General features: G+C 44.3%; 1 protein-coding gene across 2 annotated transcripts in view; it reads left to right on the top strand.

The window, feature by feature from the left end:
* The window catches only part of GAREM1 (GRB2 associated regulator of MAPK1 subtype 1), a 103,980-nt gene that overhangs the window by 5,085 nt on the left and 75,918 nt on the right, over positions 1-22,977 (top strand). For both annotated transcript variants that reach the window (XM_083826593.1, XM_083826592.1), the window contains exon 2: positions 18,706-18,846. In XM_083826593.1, the coding sequence (XP_083682719.1) occupies positions 18,841-18,846 (6 nt within the window). In that variant the 5' untranslated portion in view covers positions 18,706-18,840. The remainder of the gene's footprint in view (positions 1-18,705; positions 18,847-22,977) is intronic.

Consider the following 22,977-nt stretch of genomic DNA (forward strand, 5'->3'; position numbering starts at 1 on the left):
TGGTAGGTGACACTTCTCATATGCTGTGCAGGTAGGCAAAATACCCGTGTGGTGGTTTTTTGTTGGTGTTGTTTGGTTTTTTAACTTTCCAGTCTCAAGGTATGTTTTATCCATAAGGCTCAATTTCATCCTTTTGTGCTGAGCAGCTTTGAAACTCCACCTGCTTGCACTGTATGTTCTGCCTTTAAAGCATCGTCTCAGACTCATCTTGCTTTCTCTTTTTTTCTACTTTACCTTGTTGTCTGCTGTGTCTCCATCAGGACAATTGAATGAAAAAAACAATTGACAGGTTGCCACTAACCACTGCTACTGTTTTTTTTTTGTTTTTTTTTTCCTTTTCCCCAGTTGGCAGAGATGTGTTCCAGAAACATTTTAGTGAAAAAGCTTTTAATTCATTTAAAATCTGCAGCTACCGAATGGTGTCTGTGAAAATTACAGTGCCCTCCTGGAGATGGAGTCCAGTAACTTGGCAACACCCGTTCCCAGGAGTAACACTGGCTTCCAAATGAGGCAAACAACAGTTCAGCAGCATACCTGTTTTACACCTAAAAATCTGTGGGTTGTTTTTTTGAGATGCTTTCATGTCTGGCAGTGGTTTCACGTGTACTGTATGCTCTCTGGCCAGTATGCCATTTGCAGTACGCTGGATCTTTGGTTGTGCTGTAGGGCTGCTAAGATGCAAATAGTTGCCTTCCTCGTGTGGCAGACTTAATAAATGTTCAGATTTCTTACTGATGTGCATGATGATCATGATTTTGGCTTCTAAATGTGTGGCTCTATTAGACAAAGCCGCTGTGTATGTACCAGAGCAAACTCTTCCTGGCCAGTTAAGTAGTTCAGGTATTGGATGGTGAAGTGTTATTCTTCTTTTCTTAACTAGAGTTCAAGACCTGTATCTTTAAATCCTTGGATAAAGTCCTAGGGGAAGCTTAGTGTCTTGGCTTTTTTTTTTTTTCCAATTTAAATTACGTGTAGCTTTTAGATAAGGCACAAGATGTACATAAAATGGGAAGAATTAAAGTGTCCTAAATGGTTAGTAAAACCCTTAATCTTAAAACAAATGTGGTGCGATGAATCACACGCTGTTGTTACAAAATATGGAAGTGAGGAATGGTACATGTCTAGTGCAGGAGAGGAGGGCTTTGTTGTGTTTTTTTTTCTTATGCTTTGTCTGTAAATGCTGTTCTGGGACTAGGTGTTCCTGCTTCAGTGATTACACGGGTTGGCACTCCCTGTAATGGCCCAGTGAAGGCAACCCAAGGGAGTACGCCAAGAAGCAGGGCTAGAGGATACTGGACAACGTGGGCTGGTGCTCCAGGATTCGATGCAAGCTGTGAGAAGAGCTGCGCCGTGTTCCAGTCATTCCTGCAGTGGTTTGTCAGCAGCAAAGGGCATGGGTGTTGCTGCATTTCCTCTTGGCATTAGGAGCAGTAAGTCGGCTGGATTAGGGAAGCTTAAGTCTCTCCCCTATAGGAAAATATTCATCATCGTAGTGTGCATTGCATATGAGTCAAAAGCCAACCTCCATAAAACGCAGTGAGCCAATATTTCACGTCGGAAATTTGGGCTCCTTTGGAATGAATTTTATGTGGTGCACTCAGCCTGCATTCTTCATACCGTTTATAGTGGGAAAAGCCCGGGGAGCTGACTTCGCTGCACCTTCACCTGCCAGCCAAGTCTGCTCCTTAGAACAGCCGATGCTGGGATTTGAAGGCACGGTGCACGAGCGTGAAATCCAGCTGGATGAGCGGATCGAAGAGTGCCTCTCTGCTGAGGACCAGCGCCACGTCTGCCTTGCAGTCTTTGTGGTGGTGTGTGCATGTCAGCATAAAACTTACAACGCCACAGCTCTGCCAGAGCACCTGCACTCTCGGCTGAGGCACGGCGTCGGCCAGAAGAGCTGCTCTGCTTCCAGACCTGCGGCACCCCGCGAGTGGAGGTGTTACAGAGGCTGCAGGTGGCGGGGAAGAAACGCCGTATCCTACAGGATTTGGTTCTGGACTAGGTCCATTGTCTGAAAAGGGATGCTTCCAAGCCTTGCAAAACACACTCGGCATCTGGATCGGGCCACGGCATGGACCTGATGTGAGCCCCAAGAGCTGCTGCTGGGCAGTCTGTGGAGCTCTGTGCCACTCTTAGGCAGCGTACACACGCCCATCTGAGAGCTGCTCTGCTCTCAGCAAGAAACTCGCGGCGATTTCACTGTGGAAAGCAGCAAGGCCTGCTGTCGCGGCAGGGAGGGTCAGGCACAAATTGCTGTGAAGAGTTTTGGTGTGGCAAGGTGTGTAGCAAAGACCTGTGCTCTTTGCTCTCCGGGCTTTCTGGTGCGGAAAGGCGTTTGCCGATTGCTCTTGTGGGGCTGCCTCTGCTCCCTGTTTTATTCCCCTGCACCCAGACCTTGCTTCTGGGTGCGTAACCAAAAGGGGCGGGTTTGGTCATGGAAGAACGGTAGGGAAGGTACTCTGATGGTAGCGTAGGGTTGCTTGGAGCGTCCTCAAAGTGCTCATCTTCAGGAAATGCAAAATAGGCTTAAAAGTGATTTTTGTTTGTTGGGTTTATCCTTCCTGTTCTAATTTGTGCAAGTTGTAATCACGAAGAACTTGGACTTGTGCGTGTTTCCTTGGCACGCGAACATGTCATGGGCTCCTAAAGAGAACCGAGGATTCGGTTCTGTTCTTGGAGAAGATTTAAACACTGTCTCGGAGGCTGGAAGATGCCCGAGAGCTCCCTTGGTTGCTGAAGTTGATCCTGGAATTGCCTCATGCCGGGGCTGAATCTCAGTGACACAAACGTAGATGCTATCTAAAACACAGCACGCTGCAACAATATCTGCAAGGCGAGCAGGGGGAAGCCTTAGTGGCTGCCGGGAGGAAGCTGGGGGTTTTTCTTTGCAGCCCGAATGGGGGAACCCAAGCGAAGCCAGGGACCGAGATCCCTCGTCGATGGGGCAGCCTGCGCCATGTACTGCTCTGCTTTGTGTCTGCGCGGTCATGGCAAAACTTGCCCCTGGTTTGGGTGAGGAAATAACTCACTAGGCTGCAGTTCTTCCAAAAAGGATCCCAGGGCTGCGGCTGCTCGCCGGCTGGACAGCGGTCGCCTGCGCCAAGGTGCTGTGCAAGGGCACGCGGTGCTGGGTCGTGGCTCCGCTCTGCAACTCAGGCAACTGGGGTATTTCGGGGAGGATGGGGGCTGATCAGGGAGCGGTGGGCTGGTCAGGCAACCGAGGGAGTAACAACCCTGAGCTGTTCATCCACGAGGTGTTTTCTGCACTGCTGGTACAGAAAAAAATGAAAAAACTGGTCTTTGTAGGATGGCGCAGGGAACTGAGAGGGCTTTAGCTATATTCAGGTTTAGGTTGAACATTAACCACTCCCAGAAATTCTTTCGAAGTGCTAAAAGGCTGAGTCCTGCCGTGCTGGGATGGTGCTCAGAGCACACATGGCGTGCCTCTCCTCCCTCCTCCACCGAGGGGCCGAGCGCCCAGGGTGAGTCTCTGGGCGCACCCTGGGGTCCTGCTCTCCCCTGGACTCTGCCCCGATGTTGTGAGGCCTTGAGAGTCCCCAAAAGAGAAAAGAACATGTTCGACCACGTTGGGTTTTGTTTCTTTTTTGGGGTTTTAGGTCGCCGTTCGAGCAGCGCGTAATAGGTACCTCTCAAATATGTGACATTTAAAGGGTCATCTGCCAAACTAAGCAGGTGAGAAAGTTGCCTGTGGCTTTCTGGACAAGTTCTCTGCTTTAAAAAAATAATATTAATAAAAAAAAAAAATAAAACACTCCATAACTGCACAATAGTTCTCATCCTTTAGGGCAGTTCAAGAACACTTTCTCAACTCTGTAGGAGAGTGGAAAGTGACTGGCTTCCCTGGATAATGAGTACAGTAAATTAAACTATGCTCGTTGTGGGTCATTGTGGTCCCGGATCAGATCTTTTTTTTCTTTTTTTTTTGTGGATGTGCCATAGTTGAGCATGTGCTGGCCTCTTTACAGGATGGTATGTCCAGAGCTCACTGGGAATGGAATGAAGAAGTGTTCAGCCTCCGTGAACTGGAAAATCTCCTTGAAGTATGAGTCCGCCTTTCAAGAACAATTGCTTTGAAACTTTATTGGCTTCTTTCCTGAGGAAAGACTGTGCGTGCCCAAAACTGACCTGAGAGTACAAGTGGAGAAAGGTAGCTGTGTGTACCTTAGGCAGTCATTTCCAAGTTGTGCCCGCTGGCCTTCTCTGAGAGTCTGTGCCCCTCACTCGGTTGCTGAGTCTGGTGCTGGGCTGTTGGACCCACACAGAGCATGGTCTCCTTACATCTAGGTTTGTAAAAATCATACAGTCTAAATACTTAATTACTAATTGCTTCCAGGAACTATTTTAAAGTAATCCATAAGTCCTCAGATATCCCCTGCCATGCATTTGTTTTTCTGTTTAGCAGCTTTTTTTTTTTTTTGCTTTTTTCCCCCCCAATGGCAATGTTTACATAATTGTCCCAATAAAAGCAAGCACCGAATATTCGTGTTGCTTTCTGGCACTTCACCATTTTGAGGATGAAAGAGGGAAGGTTGTGTTTGTGGGAAGATGCATAAAGGAAACCTTTTATCTGCAAGCAAGAACTTTTTTTCCTTAACATATATAAAATAATAAATAAAAAAAAAAAAGCCACATGTGCGCAGATCTTTCCTTCTTGTCCAGAAATCCTGTTGCCTTTTCTCATGGCTCCCTCTCAGGGCATGGTTGGGTTCCAGGAGCTGTTGGCTTTCCCATCAGCACCATTCAGCCTATGCCCCGCACTCCTGTCCTGCTCTGGTGGGCTTCCAGTAGGTGTTAGGAGTTATCTGCAGGCATTTCCAGGGTTGCTGCAAGACAAAACATCCAGTACAGCCTAGCAGTAGCAGAATGGAGCAGTGCAAGGAGCTTCTATAGGTTTTCTGTTGTCCTCTCTTGCTTTCAGATAGGACATTCCTCCTTTTCTCCTCTTCCAGCATTATCGGTACGTTGCTGTTGGTCCTGTCCTGTCCTCCAGCTTCTTACAGCTCCTGTGCAAACTCTGCTTCTTATTCCCCCCGTGCCTTCTTCTCATCCCTCAGCTTGATAAAATCAGGGATGGGAATCCAGGGCTTGTTTCTTGGCCCAGACAGCAGCGTGGTGTTTGGCTGTGGGTGTACCAGGAGTGATAGCTGTGCCTGTGCTACCACAAGTGGGAAAGCGTGCAGGGAAAGTCCTTTCAGACATTGCTAGAAATTTGAAGGTTTCCAGTCACTCTGACCAGAAATTCAACCTTCAACTAGTTGCTGTGGGAAGGAAACAAGTATTCTGGACTTTGCAGCAGAGAGGTGGTATATATCAGTGCAGATAACGTGGGATCTCCCTCGGCTTCTACTCTTTTTCGTATGTTGACCTGCTGTTTGGTGTAACGTAGTGAAGACGGTTTTGCTGGCAGGACTCAAGCACAAATTGGAAGGTTTTGCATGTTGTGCTTCCTTTTCTCAGCCAGCACTGGCTGCTTGCTTGACCTGCAGCGAGCGAGTGGAGATAACTGTGTGTTTGTAAGAGCAGTAATAATCCCTGTCCATTTGTTATGTGGTGTGACTGACTGGAAGGAGAATTTGGTGTGTGTAAGCCACCGCTTGTCGTTGCTGAGAGGCCGGTTACTAAAACATGAAATTATTCCTGCTTCTTTCTTAACAGTTCTGCTCAGGCATCTATTTAGCAAAAGGTCAAGACGCCCCTTTTGCTCTCTGCAAGAGGCTATCAACACACAGACTGGCGAATTCCCGTGCTCCTGTCTGAGATATGTTTATGTTGTTTTCTTTATGGTCAGATTATTTCTGCCCTAGTCTCCAAATAAGGATCTGCATTATACTGATGCTTCCTGTATTTTCCTACCGTATACGTGAATCGGAGAGGTGTCAGGGCTATGTATGAAAATACAAAACGTGACCAGTTACGTATGCATGTTGTTGCAGTCAGTGAACCCAGGATGTGGCTGCAGATGAATAGCAAAGCTGCAATACCACTGCAGCTGAATGTAGGGCAATCCAGAGGAAAAGATCATCTTTGTTGTGTGCTTTATGGGTTGTATTGTCAAATATCATTTGTGTTCCTGTCAATACGTAACGAAATATCTTAAGACCGAATAGCCTGTGGGCAAAGATAAATTTATCCTCTAGGGGAAAGTGAGGCATGATGGGGTTTTCTTCGCTGTCATTTCTGTATGCTGCTCGCCAAACCTAGAAGCTTTCCCTCTTCATGGGAGGTGCATTTTTTCTTTTTGTGCATTGCGAAGACGATAAAGGTATTACCAAAGGGATCGCGTTCTCTTATCTCTTATGCTTTATTAAAAACAAAGCCATTCTTTTTATACCTTAGAGTTGGTGTAGATTTCTCTGAAACAATAAGAATTAATCGTGCTTGGGATTAGGACTGCTCTTGACCAGGAAAGAGCGAGGTGCAGCTCTGGCTGCATTTCTCACGTTAGTGTTCCCATACTGCTGAGATACTCCTCCTGTACCCGCACGTAACGAAAGCGAGCGGGTACCTAATTGCCCTTGGACACCTACAATCTCTGCACATGTATGCGGTCAGTCCAGATTTGAAGAGGAGGCATTGCCCTGCCATCTCTGACGCTTGTGTTTTACCAGGAGGAGCGGGACTGATGGAGCTGATGCATGGAGAGACGGAGAGCAGCCCCCAGCAAGCAGGCGCCACGTCCATGCCCTCGATCGATGCCCGCGCCGTCCCTGGCAGCCCGGGGAGATGGGGCGGGCGGCTTGGAGAGCAGCCAGCGGGCAGCCCGGCTTCGGCACGGAGCTGAACTTCTCCTTGCTTTCTTCCAGCTGGTTTTATTCCCGTCCCTAGCCCGGCTGCAGAAATCGGAGGCAAATTGGAGATGAGTTCTTTCAAAGCCAAAGCAAACTACGCTTGAGCAGCTCCTGCGTTTTGGCTATTTTATTTTTAATTGGGAGTTTGTCCAAGATGCCCGAAGTTCAAACAGGGATCACTGCCGTGCAGCACAAAGAAGCACAGTGTCTCTTTAGGACTTGGATAGATAATGAGAGGACTGAGCATGCTTACTTGGCTAGTATTTCTAAAATATCATCTAATTATAAATAACTGACAATAGGCAGCTCCCCGGCTCTCATGCTGTGTCCAGGAAAAGTCTGAATGAATAGGCTGCTTTTCTGTCTGCCAGGGCAATCTAGAATCGTATTCTAGATCTGAAAGCCATGAGGTTGGCAGGGTTAAAGGTTTCTTCATGGGCATCCCGAATCTAGGGAGCTCTAGCCACACTTCCGTGACCAGGCTCCAACCATCCCACCTGGGGAGAGATGGTTTCTGCAGCCGCAAAGTTGTGCAGCTGCCATCAGTTTCTCAATTAAAGCAACCATTTTGTTGCTGTACTTGGAAATAAATAGGAAGCCAATGAAAGCACGTAGTGCAATGCTAAATGCTGACCTCCCACCTCTAAGTATTAAGCTTCTCCAACTCGGCAGCCGATGTTAAACAGGCACTTGGAAGTGTATCCTCCAGTGGCCCTCACAATATTTATAGATGCTCCTGAGCAGGAGCTTTCTAGCATGAGGAATGCTTGCCTCTAGTAAAGGAAAACCTCAGCTCTCTTAATGAGGTATTTAAAAGAGCTGCTTTGGATGGCAGCATGCTGCTCAGAAGTCCCATTACTGCCATGCTTTGCTTTTGGTCAGGTAGTTCTGTCATTCTCTTAATCATGCTGATCAGATTGCTTGTGAAAGTTACTGGTTGGGGTCTTAGTTTCTAGATGTGGTGCCCTGATTGCAAGGCAAATGTTTTAAATCTCCTTTCCTTGCGTTTGCCAATGAGAATTAAAAAGGGAAAATAAACTAAACATTAGATCCACATATAAATTCCTGTCTCCCTCTCTCTACACTAACACTAAACTAGGCTGGAGTCTGCTAAACTAGGCTGGAGTCTGCCTTGCATGCAATGAAAAGTTGTTCAGCTTTTTCGTTCTATTAACCTGTGAACATTTTAAATGTAGTTGATACGGGATTCTCTGCTCTTACTCTTACAGCTTCAGATCTTAGGTAACTTCAGAAACAGAAAACTTTCTTCGATAAGAATCTTAGTTTTCAATTAATTGGGTAATTCTCAGATCATTTTTTTCCCTTCAAGTCTAAAGTACAACGATAAATAGTTAGCACTATTCCCGGTGTTGTGGGGTATTAGAGTATTTTAAAGAATTGCTGAGACTTTCTACGGTAGTTTGTAAGTAACCAGGGAAATGTACTGCTCTGTTGGATCAATCTTACAGCTAAATCTGTAATGCAGATACAACAAACATACAGTTACGTTTGATGTTCAGCATTAATAAGAGTAATTACGATAGTGACAGAAAGTTACTGTGTTTTGGAATGCACATGTTAAGAAATTGTTGTTCTGAGTGTTGTTTTGTTGTTATTTTTTTTTTCCCCCGTGTGGGGGTGGAGAGCAGGCTGTGTTGAAAGATGTGCTTTGGCTTGCTTGGCTGGAGTTCATACAAAGTAAGGTTTCTCATTCTGAGATGTTTGCTCTGAAGGCTTGAAACAAACGCAAACAAAACTCAGTGCAATCTGTGGTGTTACCCTTACTCTTTTTTTCCACTGGTTCTTTATGAACACAAAGAAAGCAAGTTGCCAAGGTTCAATCTGTGGGAGTGATGAAGGCGGTGGAGCATTCCCCACCGATGGCAGTGCCACCAGCATTCAGCTTTGAGTGTATTTGAAGTATTTGTGCTCCTCTTCCCCACAGTAGGTCAAACAGGTTTTTGGAGACTCTCTGAGATGATGTCTCTCTGCATTCGCAGCTAGAGGAAAGCTTGTATTGGAACAAACTGGATTTTTCAGTGGATTAATCTGTCCCATAGCCTTGTAACAAGATTATGGTTTATGCTGATTTGTTGCAACAGTACTGGTATATCTAGTTGTTCCAGTAGCAAAATGCTAATCCTGAAGAAATAAATCTGTCTTCTTGCTGGCAGGCATAAAAAGAATAGGGGGATGGGAGTCTCTGCTCTCTTTTTGGGTATTAGTGGATGATAGCCCGAGTTCAGCATCAGTTGGATTGAAGCAATTTGATTGTATCTGGAAATACAGATTGGAAATTGCAGAAGCAAAGCCTTATCTCCTTTCTCTTGATTGTGAAATATTTAATGGTCACCCAAAGCAATGTTTGATCACAGTGCTGTGAGGCTGAGGGATTACAGAAGCGCAGGAAGCGCTGCAAGAAGTGGTTGGGCAGTCTGAGGGCAAGGCTCTCCTTGCCCCTTGCTTGCAGGTAGGGTCAGTGAGGCAAACTGGATGCCCTGTGGTTGGGACACCACTGAAAATTGTTGCAATGTGGCCAGCTGTAGCCAGCAACAGTTGTTCCAGCCAAAGCAAAACTCTTGGGGAGCTTGTCCTGAAGATGCGGCAGGAAGAGAAGCGGTGCTGTGCGGTGTGCGTTCAGCTTGATGCTGTGTGCTGTGGTGCTTGAAGCTGGGCTGATCCAGCATTAAGAGGGAGACAGAGTGACTTGTGGCCTGTTCCCAGCCGTGCTGTGGGTGCAGCCTGCCATGGACAGCTTCGGAGCTGTCTGACCATGCCGCAGGGGATCAGTGTGCTGGGAGCACTGACTGACTGCAGGCCGGGCCTTGGCCTGCTGCGCCCCCTCCATTGCCTTCCTGGCAGTGAGCACAGTGTTTGAGCTTTGTGGCCTTTGCTACAATCAGGTTTGGGATTATGGATACTGGGCACTGCTTAGCATTCGGCTTGTTGAGCTCTTGGCTTATTTGTGCCTTGCCTGTGAAACTAACACGGGTTCCCTCCCTCCGCCACCCGAGGCTGAGGGAAGCGTGATTGCCGGTACCGGGCCGTGCTGCGGAAGAGCAGTTTGGGTGCTGCTCGTGTGCTGTCAGACGAGGCCTTTCATCTGCTGGAAGATGTGGATCTCTTCAGTTGATGACACTTCAAATCAGCATTGTATTTCTTCTGAGAGAGAGGGGTTTAATAGGAATTTGAATCACGACAGAAATACTGCTTGATCCAGGTAATAGGAACCAGCACAAACGAATGTGCTGCTGGAATGAAACAGTTAAACAGAGACATATTTAAAACTACTCAGCAAATTAAGAAAGGAAGCTGAAAAGTGAGGTTGATTATCAACAGTCCTTGATAAAACTGCAATTTTTATTCCAAATCTTTGTGTTGCTAGCTCAGAAGGTTGTGCAGCTGGGGACAGAGACCTCTACTCCCATCCACTGTGCTCAGACACAGATGAGACCACAGTCAGGCTTTCGTAATGAATTGGCCCTCTTTAAATTAAAAATTTAGTATACTACGCTTTATATCCCAGAGATGATTAAATGTTAATGTGGTTTTTTTTGTTTGTTTTTTTTTTCCACCTTGCTCCCAGAATCACAGAATCGAAGGGGTTGGAAGAGACCTCAAAAGATCATCGGGTCCAACCCCCCTGCCAAAGCAGGCTCCTTAAAGCAGGCTGCCCAGGTAGGTGTCCAGATGTGCCTTGAATATCTCCAGAGAGGGAGACTCCACAACCTCCCTGGGCAGCCTGTTCCAGTGCTCTGTCACCCTCACCATGAAGAAGTTCTTGCGCATGCTGGTGCGGGACTTCCTGTGCTCTATCTTGTGGCCATTGCCCCTTGTCCTATCCCCGCAAACCACTGAGAAGAGGTTGGCCAAATCCCTCTGTTTCCCACACCTCAGGTATTTATACACATTGATGAGATCCCCTCTCAGTCTTCTCTTCTCCAGGCTGAACAGACCCAGGTCTCGCAGCCTTTCCTCATAGGGAAGATGCTCCAGGCCCTGTATCATCTTTGTGGCCCTCCGCTGAAACTACAGTATTTACCCATCTAACTCACTGGCAGTCTGCATTTAGATTACACATGATCCACCCCCATGCACATTGTTTTGCTTTTCTTTAAACAAAGAAGTTTATCTGATCAGCTAGATAATTCTTACTTTTTTTTTTTTTTTTTAATGTCTGTATGGAATGACGAAGTGAGACTGATAACATGGAGAGGCTTTCAAGGAAGGTGTGTTTTGTTTTGTTTTTCCCCAGCAGTAGTGTTTTCTTCAATTCAGTGCTCTTTTACTTCTCTTCCATTATACATTTTATGAAACAGTAACTCTTCCAAGCCTCTGTTCAGTCATAGTGACAAAAAAAGTAACATTTTCAATCCTTGTAGATTTCCTGTTCGCTACTGTTGTTAAAAGTGGGGTTCTTCATGTACCAAAATAGTTGTGAGGTTTTCTTTCATTCCTTTGTTAAGAAAAATTACAAGGATGTGAAATTTTTCCATACAAAACCCTATTGCTACTTCAAAATGGAAAATTCAGACGTTGTTCTCATCCTATTGAACTTTTTTCTCTGACCTACATTTTGACAAGTTTTATGTTTGCGGAAAGAATAGCACTGGCAGGCTGAACAGCTCATTGAGATTTGACTCAGTAACCAAATACACTGCCAAAGTTAAAGCAAGCAAACCACCCTAACTTAACACTTACTGCTCTTTGACATTGAGATATGTCCCTATAGGAGTATTCCCAACAGATACACTAGAGTATGATGCAGCATGTAGAAAACAAAATGTTTGATTTCCTTCCTCCACCTTCCTTTAGAGTTCAGATATAAGTTATTTGCCATGAGGAGTACTTTGGTGAGCAGGTTGCATGATCTAGTATTTAAAGTAAATAGATATATATATGTCATTATCCTAATTTGAATATTCAGAGTTAACAAGGAGTCTCTGTTTCTTCCCCATAAATGTAAAGTCCAAACTCAGCATTATGAAAGAAGAGAGCTTTAACTGTAGGAAAAGAGACGCTTGTTCTGCTAAGGTAATATGACTGAGAGTTGGGGATGAACGATTATATGCTGTGATAGCATTGTGGTAGGTTGCAGGTTGGATGAATCTGTCCCATGTGCTGGTACAGCTTCAGTCTGTCTAAAACAGCATGACCATGAGATGACTTTAGGTGAAGTCAGTACTTCTGAAGGAAAGAGGGTATTTGCTCATTTGTTTCTTTCCTTACTTTGATGGTCTGATGACCAGCTGCCTTCAGATGGTCACATACCACAGCACTGCAGGTATTTGAATAACCAGTAGCATGTAGTCGAGTTCATCTTCCGAGTTGCCATGTCTCATTTATTTTTCCTCTACTACATGTATTTAAACCATCTTTGGAACAGGAAACACTGTGCTTGTGTGCTGGGAGGAGCTGCAGCTTTTACTTGCTGTGAATGTGCCAATGACTTAAAAAGAAACCAAGTTCATCTTAGGATGATACCTCTGTGGGAGCTATGTGACTAGCAAATACTTGCAGTAACACAAGTTGGCCTTTTCAAAAAACAAGGCAACTTTTACTAGTTGACTGCTGTACGGTATTGTAGATTCTTTCTTTTGGAGTGGAAAAGCAGGGCTGGCATTTCTATTTGTGCTAGCAGTGTGACCTCCCTCTGACCTGAAACATCTCTGCACAGAACCATGAAGTCAATAATGGTCTTTTTTTTTTTTTTTTTAATAACAATGGGTTATAATTTCATTTCATCCTGGCTGGAGCTATGCTTTGTGTTTTTGTGGTGCTGTAGGATAATGTTGAGGTGTATATTAACACATGGCTTGTTTGGCCCTCAGCCAGGGAAGGAGTCCCTTCTGCTTGTCCAGTGCAGCAGATACCGTGCAAGTAAGGCTCCTCAGTGCTATAATAACATGATAAATAAATAAGCACCTGACTTCTTTCTTCTTTTTCTTTTTTTTTTTTCCAGTTTCTAATCATTCTGTTTTCTGTTAGCTTCCAATTATTGCAAAATAAACCTTATTTTCTAGTCTCTCATGAAATTAGCCACATGCTGACAGGTATTCCTAGTGATTTCATAGAATCATTTGGGTTGGAAAAGACCTCTAAGGTCATCGAGTCCAAACGTTAACCACATTTCACACTGGAAGTGCTCACCTGACCAGGCAGCCACCTCTTTGCTTTCTTCAAATTAACCCTTCGGTCCTAGCAAGTGCTGGTACAAGCTCCAGCGGGGGACAGTTGAAGCTACTCATTTGCTTGTCTTTTTGTAGTTACCTGGCTGAGCACCCACTGAAGTGGTTTTTAATGTTGCTGAGATTTTCCTGTATAATGTTATGTTATGTGATTGTGGAACATTAGATGGGGTAATTAAAACCCACCACCTACTTAACTGACCAAGGCAGCCTGGGTGATGCACTTAATTGTACAGCAGCTGTTACCTGGATGCAGATGGAGTTCAGACTTAATGAAAACACATGGCACAAAGTCTTGATGAATTTTCCCTGGGGTTTAGCAGGCATCTTCTTCACCAGCTATTTCACAGAAGTGATCTTAAGATTGTCACGAGCTATTTTCTGTAAGCCTTTTTGTTCCAGGAAGAGCAAATTCTGCATGCTTGAACTAATGTGCAAGGGACAGCATTAAGCTCGCTTTACAGTCCTCTGTGATGAATGAGATGAGAGGAATGTCTCCATAACCATCTTCCTGGCAGGAGCTGACGGTATCCAGTTCATCTGGCACGTGTAAATGCTATCTGTTATGTTGCTGGAACCTTGCATGGACTTCCTTTTTCTTTGAATTGCTCTTTACCTACTATTCTCATGTCTCCAGACGAAAAGCTTGTGTTTTAAAGGGAGTGATGTCAACTCTCAGCCAGGATGGCAGTGTGTGGCATTATAAAAATGTTTATGTTCGTGTAGATTGCTGCTTATTTTTAGAAGTGTAGTTTCTGTGAGTGAATGAGTCATGTTATTCTGCACATTCTGCAGTGACTTGAATATCAGCTTCTCAATGCTAGAATGAGAACCCTAAAAGGTGTTGTTTTTTTCTGATGCTTTTTGTTTGATGTTTTTCATTTGTTTCATTATTTTTCTTTAGTGGTTAGTGTTGAAAAGTCACTGCTATCTTTGGCAAATGAGAATATGTGAAACCAGGGTGAATTTTCTTTCATGGGACTTGGCCCATTGTTGATCCGGAGGGAGGTGAAGAAGAGATGGAGATGCTCAGACCCTTCAAAACTGGAGGGTCTTCAGCTCTACCTCAGAGTCTTTACCCTAAACATTTAGAAATTGGGAAATGCCAAAGGAAATAAAAGTGCACATCCTCAGAAAGTAAGTGGTTGCTACAGCTTGCAGGGAGGTCAGTGCTTCCTTCAAAAGAGATGTGCTTCCGTGTGTGCCGCAGCATTGCCGTGTATAAGGTCAGGCCCGACACGTAGCCAGCTACTGTTTCCTCATCTGGTTCTGAAAAACTGCAGGTGAGAACAGAAATTCGTCTCTGAACTTGCAGATTGAGCTATCCTGCTCCCAGTCTTGCTATAGTTCTTAACTGTTAATCTGAGATCGGAGTGTTTACAGCGACAGAGCCAAGGTTTGGCAAACGCGGGTGATACCGTTTTGGAACTGGAAAGAATTATGAAAGATGTATTGGCATTTAATGTAGGTGGTATTTAATAAGCATGGGAATCTAGATTAAGCAATTATCTTTTTTTTTTTAATTTTGTTTTTTAACTGTACCAACATGTGAACAATTTTCCTTTCGTGGTCAGCATTCCGTCTGCAATAGCCTTTGAACAGCAGCGTGCTTTGCAGTATTGGTGGTTTTTAGGAATTGTGTGGAAATGAAGTTTTGCCAATCATATAACTAAAAATGGCAATATGTCAGATTCAGAATGAATAAATGAGCAGCTGTTAGACGCTGCTTAGGTGATCTGTGATGAAATAGCCCGCATCCTGGTCCCGGTCACAGTGCTTATAGGATGACAGCTTGTTTAGGAACACCGGCTAACTTCTCAGCTCAGAGGTGTGAGGCTTTTATTGCGAGGCACGGTTGGGTGTCGATGCTTTATTTAGGATTTACACGCTGTTAGCGAATCATGAGTTTCTTAGTCTCGGGCATTATTATGAATAAAGTTGACTCATGTTTTGGAAAGGTAGGGAACTTGAGGAGGGGTGGGGAAATGCATGTGATAATTCATTGCTTCTGACTTCTATTTAGGAGAAAAAAAGCACTCAAGTATTTGCCTGTAGATTCTTTGTAGTGGTTTAATTATATTGCAGGCATTCGGGGTGGGGAGGAGAGGGTGAGGAGATACAGCTAATCCATATTTGATCATACGAGACAAAACTGTTACTAAAGATGAGTGGCCTGTGCTCTATTTTCTCATGGCGTCTGGCTTTATGTAAGCAGTTGTGTAGGAGTATGTTGAATAGGTGAGAACCGAGTTGCATAGTTTGTGGATGTGAAGGCTGCTGACTTCTCTCCCACATAGCTGAAATGTGATTAATGAAAGGCTTGCATAACCTGTGTTACTGAGACGGGGGAAAATCAGATTGGATGCGTGTGGCTGTTTTGCAAGGTACGGTTTGCTGAGAGAAGTGTAAAGGGCGAAGCCCGGGCTGTGCTTGGGCCGGGACCTGAGCAGCACAGCCTGCTTCAGAGATGTCTCCTGCCTGAAAGGTTCATCTCTCCAGGAGGAGACTGCTCTAAAGGCACTGAGCAAGTCAACGGAAGAAAACAGAAGAGCGTGCACCACCACGTTCTGTTGTCTCATTCACGTTTGACTCTTCCTTGTACTTGTGTTTTTGCTAGTCCATTAATCCCTACAAGGAGCATCTTCCTATAAGGCCACGGCAGGCAGCCGGTCCACCCACAAAGACAGGAGACCAGGACGTGGTACCGACAGACCTGCCCTTGTGCAGGAGGCTTGCATTCCACCTCTCTCTGCTCCAGCTCCATGGAGAAGTACAGAATTCATTTCCGACTTAATCAGCGTGAGCGAATGATTGTTGTAACAGGAATTGTGGTTTCCAAGGCTCAAACAGAAAAAAAAAAAATGCAGCTACTTCCAGCTGCAGACTTAATTGGGTAGTCACTCTTGGGCCTGCCTTGGTAATATCTTTTTACACTCACCTGTCCCACCCAGTTTTAAGAGTAACCACTTAAACAGATCATGGCTTGTGAGCCACGGCTGGAAGCTCCTTTTCATAATGGGTATTTTTTTGTTGTTGTTTTTCCTGAGAACGTCTTTCTCAGACTTTCGGAGGATGACCCATACTATAATTATTTCCCTGCAATCCTGGCTGGTACAATTCAGCCTTTCTTTAGGTAATGGCCTGAAATTATAACTACAAATTGTAAGGCGTAGAAAAGCATACCAGAGATGCTTTGTATTTTCTTCAAAATTTGTTTACCATTGTCAGTGAAACTAGTAAAATACTAGTTCTTCCCTTAGGTGTCATTGTTTGTGTTTTGTTGTGGGATGGAATAATTACTTGTTGCCATGGATTATAGAAAGCAGGAGTGTAAGTCTCTGAACTGAAACAGGAGTTTCAAGTAACACTGTATATTATTATCATTGTGTTTTCCCCGAAAATTTCAACTGTCTGCTGCAGTAAGATGAGGAGGCTTTTTATATCTATTAGGAGTTGCCTTGTAAGCAGAGAGCAGAAGATCACGGAATTGGAGGGGCTGGAAGGGACCTCAAGAGGTCATCGGTCCAACCCCCCTGCCAAAGCAGGTTCCCTAGAGCAGGTTGCCCAGGTAGGTGTCCAGACGGGCCTTGAATATCTCCGGAGAAGATGTGTGCAGGATGCTCAAAGGCAGATGATTTGGTGAAATATAGTGGGTGCATGACTCCTCTAACAAATACCTGAAGGTCCTTCAAGATACGGAAGGGACTGCAGAGCTTTCCTGTGCTGCCTGGCCCTTTTGTCACTCTGCCCTAGGCCTTCCGAGGTCCCTTCTCCTGTGCTCCCAGTGCACTGAGGGTGCAGGTGTGGAGACACAGTCCAAGTAGCTCTTGGAAACCATCTCTTGAAATACTGTGCTTGCATGGTTGGAAGCTGCTCTCTCCGCTGTCAAAAAGGAGTAAAACTGGAAATGGGACCTCCACAGGGCAAAGAGTAACTGGTACTGGTGAGCTCCATATGCCTTGGGGTTGCCCACCCACTCCTTTAAGTTGCAGCCCCACGTGTGCAAAATCGGAACTTGTTTTAAGGTCTAGCAGAGCCTGGGAAGCCCTGGGACATGTCTGCCCCTTGATGGGCCACAGCCACGTTGCTGTAGAGATCAGCCAGAGTCCGTCGGTCCGCGGGTGGCAGAGCAGTCGGTGGCAGTGGTCTCTCCCGACTTAAAATCCAGCAGTTCTCACACCCGCCAGTTGCTGTATTTTGATTCGTGTAGGAGGGTGATTCTTGATAGAATGAGAGCATGAAATCAGGCAGGAATGGAGTGTGCAGTAAGCGCTGCACGCCGTGGAAAAGATTGCCTGGCGTGGGCAGAAGGAGCACAATGGGAAGTCTCCCTCCTTTGTCGAGCCTGAGCAGGGAAACGTCTGCTGCTTGAGACAGAAAGTGTGATGCTTCCTCTGCCTTAAAAACATGGGAAGACAGGGAGGAGGAAGCGTAGTTTGCTGTAGTAGCTGAAAGGAATGGGTTTTGTCCAAATGTGATTCCAGGGCTAAACTGCTTGCTTTATTTCTGGCTGCAACAGCAGAGGGTCGGAGGGAGAGAGCAAAATGAAACTTAAAGCTTTGTTATTCTTGGCCTGTGGTTAGCATCTACTAAGTGTTTCTGAAAGTTCATGTGACTGCTTTCAAGACACCTTGAGAAAGGTGTCTTGTAGTCTGTATGTGTAAGACCAGGAATGTAGGAGAGCGTTATGCTGTGGTATCCCCTGCTGTATAAAATTTTGTTCATATGTCATCCTTGGTGTGGATATCTAGTACTTTGAGTAGGCTAATGTGGCTCTTGCAATCACTGGAAAACCAAGCGAAGCAGTGTTGTCCAGGTCAGGCACTGCAGTCAGTGGAGGAGGAGGGAAGGGTGCTTGTGGAAATGCAAAAGATTTGGGACAGATGGGAATAAAGGAGAGCCCTCTGTCTGGCGGTATTTGGGATGGACTTGACAGGCACCGGAGTATGAGAAAGAGCGTTGCAGAGGTGAGGTAAGCATGATCTGTGGGGGCATTTACCTCAGAGAAGACTTTGGTGCATGTTAACATTTCCCTCTCTGCCCCTCCTTGTCCCATCTTTGTCTGACCGAGCAAAAAGTTGCTCTCCATCTTTTTTATAAGCCCTCTTAATTAATTTTAGATATATAGGAACGGCTGACTACCTAGTGACTTGCAAAGGGATGGAGTGACAGAGCTGATATCTCTGTATCTGCAAATGAAGTACCCAGTTACTTAGTAGTGATGAACAAGGTTTGGCTTCAGGTGTCTATAGGTTAGTGTGGTGCTGATCTGTTAACATATGAAAATGACTTTTCTCTTGATACCTCCAAAACGTCATAACTGACATGTTTATTTATAGCTTTCCTTTGTTTAAAAGTTAAGAAGTCTCAAGCATACGTATTAAGCGAGACAGGCAGACGTAAACAGGGATATGAAAAAGTCTGTTCATGCAGAAAACTGAAAAAGTAGCCTGAGAGCCACTGCTGAGTAATCTAGAGTACATCTCTGTGGTACTTGTAGGCAGGCACTGTGTTGTTTTATGTTTGTTTCCTTGAAGACAAAGTGCTTACATTGCAAAATGAATACTGTTCAGAATTAAAACTTAATTGGATTTTTAAATATCAAAATGTCTGAAAAATGTGCAGTAATAAGAATAAAATGCTTATTGTGAAGTTTTCCTAATTCTATATGCAATTAATTAAAAAAAAATGCATCTGTTTTGCAGGAGAAACTGTAGAAGGCCTTCGAGAGAGTGATTACCTTCTGATTCATTCATGTCGGCAGTGGACAACAATTACAGCTCACAGTCTGGAGGAGGGCCACTACGTCATAGGGCCAAAGATAGAAATCCCTGTACACTATGCAGGTAAAGTTGTTGTTAATCTGAAATACAAATTCAAAGAGGATGAATCACCTACCACTTATATTGGTCACTTTAATTGATGGAGTGAAGCTAAGTCACTGATATTGGTGACCATGACCTTTTGATAATGCTACCAAGTGCAAGAAAAACTGATGTACTCCCAGGGGTACTAAATAGATGATAGGGTAGCATGCTTAGAGAACACACAGTGATGCAGAGGAATCGGTTTTAATTTGACCTTAATGAATTGCCAGCCTTTTTCACCTGTGAACATGGTAGCAAAAGTATGGAAGTTTGAAAATGCCCTGAAATGATCAAAGATGGAATGGGGTTTACTTAAATAAATGGGGTTTATTTAAAAATATTTTAAAAATCTTTCTGTGTTAAAAGCTAGGGAGCATTCATAACAATACTGAGGTTTTACACTGCTGCTCCTTGAGATTTCTTTGTTGCTGCCTGCCTCTTTGGATGATGCAGTAATACCGTTGTTCCCAGTAGGTAGGTATGGCACAGCTAATCAATATTTATTTTACAATTTCAAATTAGTTTTGCTTTCCTAAGAAATTATTTTAATAACTTCCCACTGCTTAATGTCCTTATTGACAAGCTGAATAGAGCGGTACTGTCTGATTGGGGTGTACTTATCTTGCTGCCGTTAAGATGCAAAAATGTAGAAGGCTGGGAAGTGTAAGCTCAAAGAGCCATGGCTACAGAGCAAAGGTGTGTGCTCTGTCTTTCATATAGTCACTCGTCGACTGATTAATCAATTCAGCTGTCTTACTGTCTCTTTTTTAAATGTTGGTGTAATGAGGGTGGGATGAGTTGTATGAGAGCTAACTGAGATTTGCTTTAATCGCACCAGTGCTGCCACTGCAGTGATGCACTGCATGTTAGTGATGGAACTTAGGCTGTTTCTCCTTGGAGCTGGCTTCTGGAAGGTTAATTTTTTTAAGACATGTTTAAAAGCTTTGGTCTGTTAGCACATAGTGTCATAATATACATGGCATTAAAATTCTTTGAATTTAACTTTTTTAGCATAAGCAGTTTCTAGTGCATGTGCTTAATAACCGTTCTTTTTTCACACCTCCATAAGCTTCAGTGCCATGGCCAGATAAACACTTTACTTCTTTCAGGCTGAATGGTGCATTTTAAAATTCTCACTGATTCCTGGAAGAACAGAAAATAAACTGGTTATTGGTGTAAAAGAAGGTTGGACTCCTAAGGGGTTTACTAAAGCTTGGTTCTTAATTTGTAAAGAACTTAACAAAGATCTGCGAGGCAGGGTTTCCTGGTTCTTCATGTTTCGTTCATGCTTGGCTTGATTTTGCTGATATCTATGTAAACTCAAAGTCTGTTCCCTAGGATATTGCAAAAACCATTGATGTGGTTTTCTTCCTGGCTTGTGTTAATGCAGGAAGAGTGTGTTTAGTTGACAGAACACATTTTGCTGTCAAACAACCTCCAGAAATTTTCCTGCTGTAAACTCCTCATTTATGAGATGAAAATACAGGAAAGTTCAAAAATTGCCACGTAGTAAAGGCGCATGCTAAACAAGTGGTACGATCCAGTGCTGCCAAAGGAACCTCACAGAAATGGTCAGTGCTAACTTGCGGTATCAGATCATGCAATGTAAGTTTGCCTCTGAGAAAGAAGAGGTGTGTCTAAGGATGTGAAGGCTTAGCTAGAAAAGCACTGCAACCAGGTGCTTGGGTTCTAACCTCCAAAAGCATTCAGAGGTATCTTCCATACCCTAAAAATAAATTTATGCTGCCGTGGAATATGATACAGGGCTCTGTAAGGTAACACTAAGTGAGTTGTCAGGGCTGCATTGTGCAGTGCATGGGATCCAGAACCCCATATGACGTGCTTTTGGGATCCAGAACCCCACGTGAAAGCGGCTGTGCTTAATGTTGCTGCTGCAGAAGGCTTGTTGGGCTGGGTGCTGCCCTGATGCATTTATGCTTCTAGCTCAAGAGCCAGGTTGGGTATCTGCTCTGTGGTAAGCCATGAGAAGGCTGGGCAGTGGGAGCGCTCCAGAATCATGAACTTCTCTGAGCAGGATGTGCTGCTACCAAAAGGTAGGGTGTTCAGCTGGCCATAGCCTTGTGAGCTTGCTGGCACAGCTCTCCATTTACATGCAAGAACTTACCATCTTTGCAGAAAACACAACTGGAAACAGGTGGCAGGCTGTTTTTATGGGGTTCAGCCATTAGTTTTTGGTTTTAGAGGTGGGATTTTATGTCTTCATACAACAATACAGTTCACGTACGTTTGCCTGTAAGTTTTGGATTATGACTGCTGATTTTTTTTTGCACGCTTTCACTTTAAACTTCTGTCAAGTAAGACATCAACTACAAATACGCAGTTGTCATTGTTGCTTATACTGCCTACCAGAAAAGTCCTTAGACGTTGAATCGTTGAATATAAACATTTTATTAAAATGACCTTCCAGATTTCTTTCATATTTAATGCTATAATTTCATTCTCCAAGATTTTAAAGTAGCAGATCGTAGCATCATTTTGGTTGCTACTGTTTAGCAGAAAGGGAAGTTGAAGCTGATTTTATTCCCCTGGGATTGTGGGTTTAAGTACCACAGAGTCATCACTCGCATATATAAATACTAGTATAACGTAAGTCTTATTTTGTTATTTGCTAAATCAGGTTTTGATACACTTATTAGACCTAAATATAATAAAGCCTTGTTAAAGAAAGAAAATGCTGTATTTTACATTTATGTGAAATTTCATTAACAGAACCTCTGTTCTGCAGTCCTGTTACTGGGAAGCTACTACCCCAGTTGTTTTGTTTGGGGGTGTCTGACATATAGTTAATTTTTGCTGTTGCTGTCAGAGAAGACTCATCTATGACAGCTGTTAGTCTAAGCATTCCCTCTTGAATACTCTTTCCAGTCTGCTTCTCTTTAGAGTAAAAGCTAAAGTTAATGTAGCATCAAGTTTGATTCTCATGTAATTAAAAACAAATGGCTAATGTGTTTCTGACTCCTAAAACAAAGGAGGTCTTCACGTGTGTGTAGAATGAAGAGTGGATCAAAATTACTGTCCTGGTAGTCTCCTGTCTTGCTGTAAGAGAGCAGACTTCACAGGACTCCTGGGCAAACCACTGCAGCATACAGGCATTGCTTGGGTGTCCTTTCCCCTCCTCAAGTTCCCATAATTCACACTTGATACTTCTAACAAGGCCTTGCCTGCTCTCTGTTTGAGCTAGCTTTATACTGTTCCTGCTACTATATCCCTAATATTAAATTTCTACTCCAGAAATGAATGTGCATCACCTATACCCTCCAGCTGACAACAAATGTTACCCCTACTTCAGGCTGAGGCAGCGCTGTGTATCTTCACCTTGATAAACGTCTCCTGTAGTAACCTCTGAAAAATGCTGTTGTATGATCTGAATTTGGTATCTTGCAGAATTAAACTTCGCTGTGCTGCTTCTTGTCAAGACAAATGCCTCTTGTTCTCTGTGCAGAGGTAGCTGTGTGGGGAGCTGCAGGCGTTCGTGGCTGCTTCTTGCACGTATTCTGTGATAACTGAAAGTGATTGAAGCCACCGTCAGAGGCCTTGAACACCATGGGCCTCAGATGATGTCTGATCCTTCTTGTGTCAGGTTGTGGGGCTATAGAGCTCAAACCAAAAGCGCTATTGAGGTTTTATCAGCTCAAGACCCAGAGGTACCCTGCTCTGACTCTAAAGAGCCCGGGTTCAGGCTGTTGTACATGCCTGCGCTACGTGGCCATGGTTTGTTCTGGGTGCAGATCGCTGCTTCGGAGTTGGATGGAGCTGGATGTGGTTACCTAAACTTGCTGTACAGGTAAAGCAGCACGGAGGGCTGTGGAACGAGACACGAGTGTGTGCGTACTCTTGCCTACACAGCACGGCCTTTTCTTTCAGAGGCCAGAGTAGTATTGGTGAGCATACGCAGTGGAAAAAGAAATACTATGGGATGAGCTGGCAGCATCAAGGTTACTTTGCCCCAGATACTCCCTCCCATGTTTAATCAAATCATAACAGGGCCTTTACTGTTGTTTTCTAGTGCCTTATCTCTGTTGTTGTAACTGATGGTTCATTTGCTCCCTTGTCCTGTCTGTTAGTGGGTTTTCCCTTCTGACAGCAAAG

The sequence above is a fragment of the Anser anser genome (assembly GCF_964211835.1).
Source record: "Anser anser genome assembly, chromosome: 2".
Classification (NCBI taxonomy): Eukaryota; Metazoa; Chordata; class Aves; order Anseriformes; family Anatidae; genus Anser; species Anser anser.